General features: G+C 31.4%; 1 protein-coding gene across 1 annotated transcript in view; it reads right to left on the reverse strand.

Annotated features, from left to right (window-relative positions):
* Positions 1-10,833, reverse strand: part of LOC106474818 — a gene marked incomplete at its 3' end in the record, with an annotated part of 21,258 nt that overhangs the window by 5,025 nt on the left and 5,400 nt on the right. Inside the window, exons 2-3 of the mRNA XM_022403116.1 lie at positions 9,265-9,458; positions 3,277-3,346 (exon numbers count right to left, since the gene is read on the reverse strand). Coding sequence (XP_022258824.1) covers positions 3,277-3,346; positions 9,265-9,458 — 264 coding nt within the window. The remainder of the gene's footprint in view (positions 1-3,276; positions 3,347-9,264; positions 9,459-10,833) is intronic.

Here is a 10,833-nt window from a genome sequence, read left to right on the forward strand (position 1 = left end):
TCAATAGATCTCTCATCATAACATAGCTTCATGTAATCAGCAGACATTTTCAAGTTTAAACGCACTTGATGGTGAATATCATCCATCCTTTCCGATAACACTTTCACGAATTCTGACACATTTTCAGGCAACTCTTCAAAAGGTGGGCATTTTGTTAGCAGATCCACTGGCAACCGAAGTTCCCGACCAAACATCAGCTTTGCTGGAGTGTATCCAGTGGCTTCATGCTCTGCTGTTCTATAGGCCATCAACAGTGGAGGGAGTAAGACATCCCAGTCATCTTGGCAGCTATAACAAAACTTTGCCAATTCCTGTTCCAATGTCCAGTTGTACTTTTCTACCATCCCATCAGACTGTAGGTGGAGTGGCGTAGTCCTGGTCTTTTGGATGCCAAACATCTTGCAGCATTCATGGAACACAGCTGATTCAAAGTTACAGTCTTGATCTGAATGCAGTTCGTATGGCATACCAAATCTGAAGAAGAAATCACTAATAGCCAAAGCTACAGTTGTAGCTTCCTGATTTAGTATTGCATATGCCTCAGGCCACTTGGTGAAATAATCCATCACCACACGAATGTATCTGTTTCCAGCACGAGTTTGAGGCAAAGGACCATCAATGTCAATGGCTTCTCTTTCCGTTGGTGCACCAACTTGATATAACTTCATTGGAGCACATCCCTTATGTTTGGATCCACTTTTAGCGCAACATGTACTGCAGATCCTGCACCATTCTTCCACATCTTGCCTCATACCTATCCAGTAAAATCTCTGTTTTGGATAACGATTACCTGTTTCTAACTGGTAACCATTAAGTTAAATTATTGTCTGTTTTGGAGAAAGATTACCTGTTTCTAACTAGTAGCCATTAAGTTAAATTATTGACTGTTTTTGATAAAGATTACCTGTTTCTAACTAGTAACTATTAAGTTAAATTATTGTCTGTTTTCAATAAAGATTACCCGTTTCTAACTAGTAATCATTAAGTTAAATTATTGACTGTTTTGTATAAAGATTACCTGTTTCTAACTAGTAACCATTAAGTTAAATTATTGACTGTTTTGGAAAAAGATTACATGTTTATAACTAGCAATCATTAAGTTAAATTATTGCCTGTTTTGGATAAAGATTACCTGTTTCTAACTAGTAATCATTAAGTTAAATTATTGACTGTTTTGGAGAAAGATTACTTGTTTCTAGCTAGTAACCATTAAGTTAAATTATTGACTGTTTTGTATAAAAATTACCTGTTTCTAAGTAGTAACCATTAAGTTAAATTATTGCCTGTTTTGAATAAAGATTACCTGTCTCTAACTAGTTACCATTAAGTTAAATTACTGACTGTTTTGGATAAAGATTACCTGTCTCTAACTAGTAACCATTAAGTTAAATTATTGACTGTTTTGAATAAAGATTACATGTTTCTAACTAGTTACCATTAAGTTAAATTACTGCCTGTTTTGGAGAAAGATTACCTGTTTCTAACTAGTAACCATTAAGTTAAATTATTGACTGTTTTGGAGAAAGATTACATGTTTCTAACTAGTAACCATTAAGTTAAATTACTGCCTGTTTTGGAGAAAGATTACCTGTTTCTAACTAGTAACCATTAAGTTAAATTATTGACTGCTTTGGATAAAGATTACCTGTTTCTAACTAGTAACCATTAAGTTAAACTATATACTGTTTTGGAGAAAGATTACCTGTTTCTAACTAGCAATCATTAAGTTAAATTATTGACTGTTTTGGAGAAAGATTACATGTTTCTAACTAGTAATCATTAAGTTAAATTATTGCCTGTTTTGGATAAAGATTACCTGTTTCTAACTAGTAACCATTAAGTTAAACTATATACTGTTTTGGATTTAAGAAAAACAAAAGCTTAAGAGTATGCTTATTTGATTTGGTTTTCTCCAATAAACTATAAAACAATGAAACTCTGGATAATTTCTCTTTTATCTCAGCTTCTTACAGCTTTTCCACTAATACAAGTTTATTCATTCAGTTTTTTCAACTTTAGTCTACTCCTTCAAAAGTACGCTGGCCAATTTCTTACTTAACTTAGTTTCAGTTTATTGATCCAGTTCTTTCTTTTTCATTAGATCTGCTGCACCTATTTCATCATTCAACCCAGATACTCTTTAAACAGCTGTTAGGGCAGTTTCAGTTCTCTCGTTCATTTAGTTCAACAATATTATCATTTAGCTGATCTAGCAAGCCCAATGACAGAGCAATAAACCTATATTTGTTTGTTACAAAACTACACTAAGGTTATCTGTTAAAGCTGTCCCTAATTTTGAAATGATTGGTGAAGGAAGAAGACTATTTAACGGTACCAACAGCTGATTCTTTGTCTAGTCTAATCAAGTAGTTGGATTTGACTGTCACTCTCATAAAGAACCTACGACTACAGTGTGAAATATTATTTTGCAGCTACAAGACATGAACCATGAACCTTCAAGATGATAGTCTAGTATGCTAACTAATCACTAGTACATACACACACACACAAAAATATGGAAAAAGAACTAATGTAATACACCTACAATATTTTACAAATCAGACATATTGTGTAGTTTTTATAACTGTTCATACATCACATTTTGACAAACTATTTACAGTTTATAATCAATATTATGAATTGTTTATTTTCATCAAAACAAATTCCAGTTTTAGTATAATCTTCTGAAAATCTGTAGAAGAAAACCTACAAAACAGTCTTAATTGTATTTTTAGATTTTTTACAGGTTGTGTTTTACAATGTTTTTATTGTCGTGTACAAGAGTTTACAACAAAAAAAAGTTCCTTAATCTTAAATTGTTTTATCTGAAGTATTCTAACAGATGAAATGTACAACAGTACAAAAAAGTATTTATAAAATCCCTTAACAAGCTGAGAATTGTATAAAAAAACACAAAGCCACATCTGGCTATCTGCTGTGTCCACCGAGGGGAATCAAACTCCTAATTTTAGCATTGTAAATCCGTAGACTTACAGCTGTCTCACCAGGGAACGAAAATGGTAAGATTTGTCTCATGTGAGAATAATCAGTTAAGTTTAATGTAATTGATTAATGAGTATAATGATTAATTAATTACCCAATTCCACTAATTGCCCAGCTATAATAATGAGTAACATAAATGGATTTGATAATGTGACAAAGTCATATCATAATCCATTTTATTACACAAAGATAAATCATCTCCATTATAGAGTAATTTGCTTGATGCTCTAAATAATTTTGTTAGACTGTACACCCAAACTAATAATCCCATACCTTGGGGAAGAAGTCTGGCTTGCTTCAGAGTTTGAGTTCTGGTCTCCAGACCCACTATTCTTCAACACATCTAAACAGAAAAAATAATTGGGTTGATTAATATTTGTCTTTCTTCTAAATTGTCTACAAGTGCATAACATGAAATTTCCTCATAAAATTTAATACTATATAAAAAATAGAAAGTTAACTCTTTCTACAGTAACATTTAAAATTTAATTAAAAACTTTATTATCAATGTATGTTAACGAACTTGATATAAAAGTACAGTTCAAAATTAAACCATTTTTTTATATTATCTAAGTTTTAGTTTCTTAATTTCAAACTTTATTCCCACAGGATATACATCAACGAGCTTAGCTGAATTTTTAATGGTTCTTATCACATAGTTAGAAAGGCAGAAAAATTATAATAGTTATAGGGCATTGTCTGCTTTTTACTTGTTATTATTCTGTGTTCTTTGGTGCCTTATTTAATTAAATAAAAAATTATTTAGTGTGGCAGTACCATTAGTATAAAAAAGTAGGCTTAAGTTTCATCAACAGTCAATAGCAAAACAAAAAAAGACCCTGGTAAGTAGTACATTTCTTGTTTTTCATATGGATTTTTTATTCATTATTATAAAAGTAATTAAAATTAAAGTTAGAAACCTTTTAGGTTAGATTTGTTAAAATAAAGAGAAATAATAATAATAATAAACATTCTTCATGAAGTATGCTCACGAGTAGTTTATGCATTACGTAATTCAATTGGATACTATGAGCTACATGTTTGCCGAGTGATTTACAGCTTTTGTGGCAGGATTATCAGTACGACACAGTAAGAAAGACAATAAAACAACAAAATCAGGTATAAATAGATGTATAATGTTACAAGAATTAAGCTGTTTAGGATAAAAAATTGTGGTTTCCTATTACAATTTGCAGTTATTCCAGAATGAAAAAAAAATTAACGTAGAATTATTTCCTAATTTTTTTATGGTGGTAATGAGGTTGGTCAAATCAACCAATGCTATATATAGTCAGAGTAAAGAAAATAACAGACAAAATATAAAGTTTTTCTGAAAAACAAAACATTTGATATTCATTTAAATGATTTTAGGGATTAGGCAAATGAAAATTTTAAAATTTTCAGACAAATAAAATATTTTTAATCTTAACATGAAAATCACTTTGCATCAGAGCAGTCAATATTCTGACATCATATATAACTATGGACAAAGTTTTAGTAAAAATATCTTATTAAAAATTTTGAGCCACAGCATAGTGGCTCACAGAACAACTCTGAGTATTTTTGTGTTTTTTTTTTTCAAGTACAATCTTTCAGCTCATATGTCCATCATCTGTTGATCGATTTGAGCTAATTACAGTTTTGGACTCAAGAGGTCAAACCCTTTTGAATGATGTATTTGATCATGCCCAAGTTCTCATAGATTAATTTATTCTAATCTTGCCTAAAAGAGTTTTAATTTGAGGGTAGGCCAGAAGAGATGAGTAATAAAATCAGGTTAATGCACATGCCATGCTTGGTATTGCTGGCACACAAAAATACAGGTAATAAAAAATGAAAAAAAAAATGTATCGTAGATTAATTTACTCTAATCATGCCTAAAAAAATTTCAAGTGCTGTGGCTATTGAGGATTCCCTATTGTTTAATGTTCACTAAAAGTTTGTCAAATTTCATGGATATACATTAAGTACTTTCAGAGTCATGGTTTTGTGGTGGTTAGAAGGTCATGTAAAATACACAAACCTGTTGTAATAGGGTTAAGAAGTTCTAGAAATTATGCAAATGAGATTTGACTGACATGGTAAAAGGTTTGTAAATTCATAGGCCAATCTTTAGTAAAAATATTTTATTAAAATATCTGAAAGATTGCCAGATTCCATGAAATATACTTTGTACATTCAAAGTTAGAGCACATTTAGCGGCTCCAAGGAAGGTTGAATCAAACAACTTTGTATTTAAAGTTAAAATGTATATAATATGAAAATGGTGAAACAGCCATTTATGACTTTTTTGGTCCTAGTCAGTAATCCTTTACTCATTTGTACCTGTTAGGTATATACAACTGTTTCAATTTTAAGTATAGCTTGAGTGTTAAATTTAGTTATTTTTAGAAGCAATAGTTCATCGCAGGTTTGTTTACATAGCTGTGCATATCATACGTTGTATAGTTCAACTGTCATAAATTGGCAATAGTTGTATTATTGCATCATGTTTTAGAACCTTCAAAGTTTTTATTGAGTATTATTGCATCATGTTTTAGAACCTTCAAAGTTTTTATTGAGTATTATTACATCATAATATCTTGTTAGTGAGAGATATTGTCATATAAATCTAGATTGTGCGTTTGCAAGGTTAGACATAAAGAGCATATAGTGGCACTTTTTTTTTGAAGTGAAATTATCACAGATTGTATTATAACAACAGAGTAGAGAAGAATAATTTTTCTTCTCAATTGTGTTCTAAAGTAACTGAACCAGACTGTGTGGACTTTGATGAAAAAGAGGTGATTATTTAAAGCTCTGAATAAAACTGTGGCAATTAACTGTGTAACAAACATTTGTAGATACATTTGACTTATCTTAATATATAATTTTAAAACAAGTGGACTGTGTGCTGTTTATTTATTATTGAAATTTATCACCAACAAATCACAGACACCTACTGTAAAGAATCTGGCCCATACTTACATATGTAAAAACCTGACTACTTATAAAAAGAGGTGGACTTATTACAAGAAATCCTTTTGTTTTCAGTAATGACTTATTTAAAGTACACGGTGATAGTAGTAAGTTTATGGACTTACAATGCCTAAATATGAGGTTCAATTCCCCCACAGTGGATGTAGCAGATAGTCCAATGCAGCTTTGTTCTATAAAACAAACAAATAGGGATAGTAAAAAAACGTTTTGCAGTTCAGTGAGTCATATCTCACAAACAGTATGGTATGGGAAGATGAAATTACACAAGGGTGCCTGGGAACATTATGCAAATATAAATGGTACATGTTGCACTAAGGGTACCACTGTGGTTTCCTTCACATACATATTTTGCATGGGTATAAATGGGCCTGTTAATCACAGTGAGGCTCATCCAGTAAACATGAAACTGAGAAGTGTGCAGAGAGGTGAACTAGTCAAATTTTATTACACTAAAGGTTGCAGTGCTGAAGGAAAATCTGAGGGAGTATCTTAGAATGCATAACATCTTGAGGGTCTTATTACAGTGTTGGTGTTCACAAGTTCATAAACAAATTTCAAATGACAAGTTGCAACTGTAATAAGCCACATATAGGCAAATCACCAATGTGATGTTGGTCAGTGTCTGTATTTGCCAATTAAAAATGTTTGGAAGACTCTTCAGCCAAATTAGCAAATGTTTCCTTACAAGTTGCATCCTATTCAAGTACTGAAGGGTACAGATTTAACATGATGTGATGATTTTATTGGTAAGACACTTCACCCTTTCTGGGAACCACAAACAATGTGATAAACACTACAGTTTTCATGCAGGCTGGTGCTCCTCTACGCACTGGTAACCAGATGAAACACGCCTTTGGGGAGCAATTTTGAGACAGAATAATTTCATGTCACTTTTTTTTTTTGGAAATGCCATCTTGTTTAGTGGACCCGATACCAGTCTGAACTCACGAGCGTACTGTGGGAAGCCTAGCACAATTCCAGACCCTAAAGATACAATTTTCTGGGAAGAGGCTAGCATACCAGAGGAGATACATGTTGTTGATGTAATGTCTGTTGTTACCAGTATGCAATGCTTTCTGGATGCTGGACGAGCACACTTAAAACAACTGCTGTGATTGATCAGACAAAACTGTGACATCTGCTGAACTTTCTTTATATCTGAGGTAATGCTATTATCCTGAAATCAATTTAAAACATTCTGGTTGTTATTAATCATGAGGTTATTTGGTTAAATACTGTAAGCAAGTTTCATCATTTATTAAAAAGGCATGGTAGAAATGTTGGAAACAATTCATTCTTGAGTCAGTAAAAATAATATTAAAAAAAAGAGTCCTTTGTCATTAAATTACATAAATAATCATAACCAAGCTACAAACATACATACTGCCCAGTGTAGATTCTGTGATATTGCCATAAAAAGCCATTTTCTAAAATTACACACATATGTAAACAGTTTATTCATAATACAATTATTACAAAGTAATCAATGTAATTCTCTTGGTATCAAGACACACGGTATCGTGCTGCCAAAACAACCTGCTGCAGGACACACTGTGTTATTAACAGAGTGATAGTTTATTGATTTTCTACTTTCTGTATCTCTGACTGTGGTAATCCAAACTATCACATATTTCCAGTGGATGTGCTCTACTGGACTCTTACTTCAATACCAAGTTTCAAGGCAATCTATTTGGAAATACACGAGATATAAAATCTCAAATTTTGATTGAATTTGTTCCTTTTTATTTTTCTTTGCACTGAAAGTCTGGAAACTTTATTTGATAGAAAAACATACTTTCATGGATTATTTTGAAATTCTGTATACTGATAGATCTTTACAACCTACAATTGTGTGTCAAATTTGATCTAAATATAAGCCATGTGTGCAAAATTATTCAACAAAAACTGCTCAATTTTGACCAATATTTTGGCACACATCTACACAAAAAGTCATTTGGGTTATCGGTATGAAATTTTTCTTACAGAGTAAAGGTGGACCATTTTTAATTTTTTGTTATTTGGATTATAGACGGCTGACTTAGAGGACCAAAACTATAAGGTGAAAGGACTAGCAGATACATAAGTATTTGTTAGGCCAAGCAAACTAGATTAGCAGTTTCTAGCTCAAGTTTTCGAAAGAATCATAAGGGTGGACGGTTATTATTAATTATTCATTGCCAACTTTTATGCATAAATTTGCTAAATTTTATGAAATTCTCCTAATTAAAGAGCATTTAGCATCACATGATACTAGCTTAAGCAATTAGCATAAATAATGATGCCTGATATGGCTGTACCAAGTGCATGCAACTGATGACAAGAAACTGTTAATCTAGATTCTGTGGCATTACTATAATGGAAGTTATTAACATTGTTTTAGAGAAGAAATAGTAAAGTATAGGTCTGTTCCAAATAATAGGGTTGTGATCCTAAAGCTAATGATGGTTACTATCGAATGTCACCTTTTTACTTACTGTGGTTTGTTGGTGTGTATTGACGAAAAGTTATGATATCTAATTAAAAACACCTTAGGTGTGAAAAAAAAGGTGCGGACAAAAAGGCTTGAGTGTGCAACTTAAAGGAATGAAATCAAAGTTGGCATCCAAACTGATAGCTACACTTATAGCATTGACAAGAATGTTACAGCAAATATTCATTTGTCAGTTAGCCAGGCTGTGTATTTTGTTTTACTCATCATCATGCCTAAGTTGAACACAAAATGCAGCCTGGCTAACTAATGACTGAATAATTTCTGTAAAATTCCTATCAATACTATAAGTGTATCTATCAGTTTGGATGCCAATTTTGATTTCATTCCTTTAAGTCACAAGCTGAATCTATTTTTTTTTGGCCACACCTTTTTTTCCCATACGAGGTATTTTTTTGATTAGATTGTATTTGTACTACTCAGATCTGTTCATGTATGATTTGTATTTAAAAAAAAAATCTTAATCACTAGTCAACAGAAAAAACTAAGACAATATAATATAAAACACCAGTTCTCCAAAACAGAACTTGCATTGACAGAATTCAAGTCTAGGACAGATTCTTTAATTAAGATGAAAATTTTCGCAATCAGGATGTTTGGCATTGACTTTCATTTTGTTTTTCATGGTGCAAAAATATTATAGTTTGAAGAAATATTAAACTCTTGGTAAATATGTTCTGAAATCTAGTAATATGTGAATAGTTCCTACAAAATCCAATCAAACTCCTTTTATTTTTTCTGATAATACACTATGCTATGGCTTATGTAACTTTATAACATTTTATTTATTTTACCCGAATCAGAAACAGTTCTTTTGGGATTTTCCTTGTTACATGTATTCTGTTGTTCTTGCCGAGAACCTCCTAATCTTCTACAATCACTTGGTTTGTTCGAAGTTGTCTTTCTACAATTTTCATCTTTCTGGGAAGAATGAGTAGCTTTTTGTTCTGTTTCATTTCGTTGAGGAGTGTTTCTCTTGCTTGAAGTTCTAGAACATTAATTCAATGATCAATAAGTTAATACAATCACACAGAAATCTGTATATTTAAAAAAAATTATTATTAGAAACTATTTTAATACATTTATTATTCTTTCTCACCATAAAAATTACTGGAAAAAATTTCAACAAAATGACAAAATAGTTGTTTGTTTAAAGTTACAATACAAGTACAAAAATCATATGATCCCACTATTAATCCTTAAAATTAATTTAACACATGATTCTTTATTATCTATCTTTACAAATATATTACTGTTTCATATGCTTTAAACTTTTTACATACATGTAGAGCCAGAAATGAAAAAAGGCAGTTTTTCAAAAAATAGGTGATTTTTTTTTGAGACCTAAATTCAGAATGTTCCAACCAAACTTTACATTTCTTATACTTAATCTTAGAAATTCAGCTAAAGTTGCACTATCATTAATTCTGGTATCCACAAGGGTATCACAGGTTCAAGCCATGCAACAGGTGACAAGTTTAGTGTATACAGATTTTGTTCACAGAAAATTCCCAATCATTTGACAGTGCAATCATCCCACAATTCGAAGGACCCAATTGACCCTTTCTGGCACTGTGCCTTATCTTTATTATTTATCAGTGGATTAATATCAAAATGAATCAGATACATTTCAATATTTCTCACAGAATGCTTGGGGGTAAGAATGTATGCTAATACAAACTCTTTCTGGCACTGTGCCTTATCTTTATTATTTATCAGTGGATTAATATCAACATGAATCAAATACATTTCAATATTTCTCACGGAATGCTTGGGGGTAAGAATGTATGCTAATACACACTCTTGTGAAAAACAGGGGAAAGCATTTACACTCTCAGCCATCTCATAGTTTTCAACAAAAAAAACTTGCCACCAGCATCTTTTAACTCTTTCAGGATGGGCTCAGTCCCTGGGACCAACCTTGTAACCACTTTGTGCTTGTTATAGTTTTCATGCTGTAACTTTTAAAATTAGTAAGCACATGTTCATGAAATTTGGCAAATTATCGGTAAACATTAAAAGGATTTTGTACGCAAAATATCAGATTTGTTTTTTACTAAGTCTTAAGGTTTGTTAAGCATGCCTTTTTGCATGTTGCCTGTTAAACATGCACAGTAATTTTCATTTATAATTATATTTATAATTTATTATCTTTATAATGTCCAGATAGTTATCAAAACGTTTCTTAAGAAAAAGTTTACATTTTATGTTATTTTCACTAACAAATCTCTGTACGGGTTTGGTTGATTTGACTGATCTCATAACTACCATAAAAAATTAGGAAATAAATGTAAATTATGCAAATTATAACCCACACACAAAAAAAAAGGTTCAAACTAATTAGCTTAAATCTCATAACATTA

This window comes from Limulus polyphemus, unplaced genomic scaffold (genome assembly GCF_000517525.1).
Source record: "Limulus polyphemus unplaced genomic scaffold, Limulus_polyphemus-2.1.2 Scaffold7721, whole genome shotgun sequence".
Classification (NCBI taxonomy): domain Eukaryota; kingdom Metazoa; phylum Arthropoda; class Merostomata; order Xiphosura; family Limulidae; genus Limulus; species Limulus polyphemus.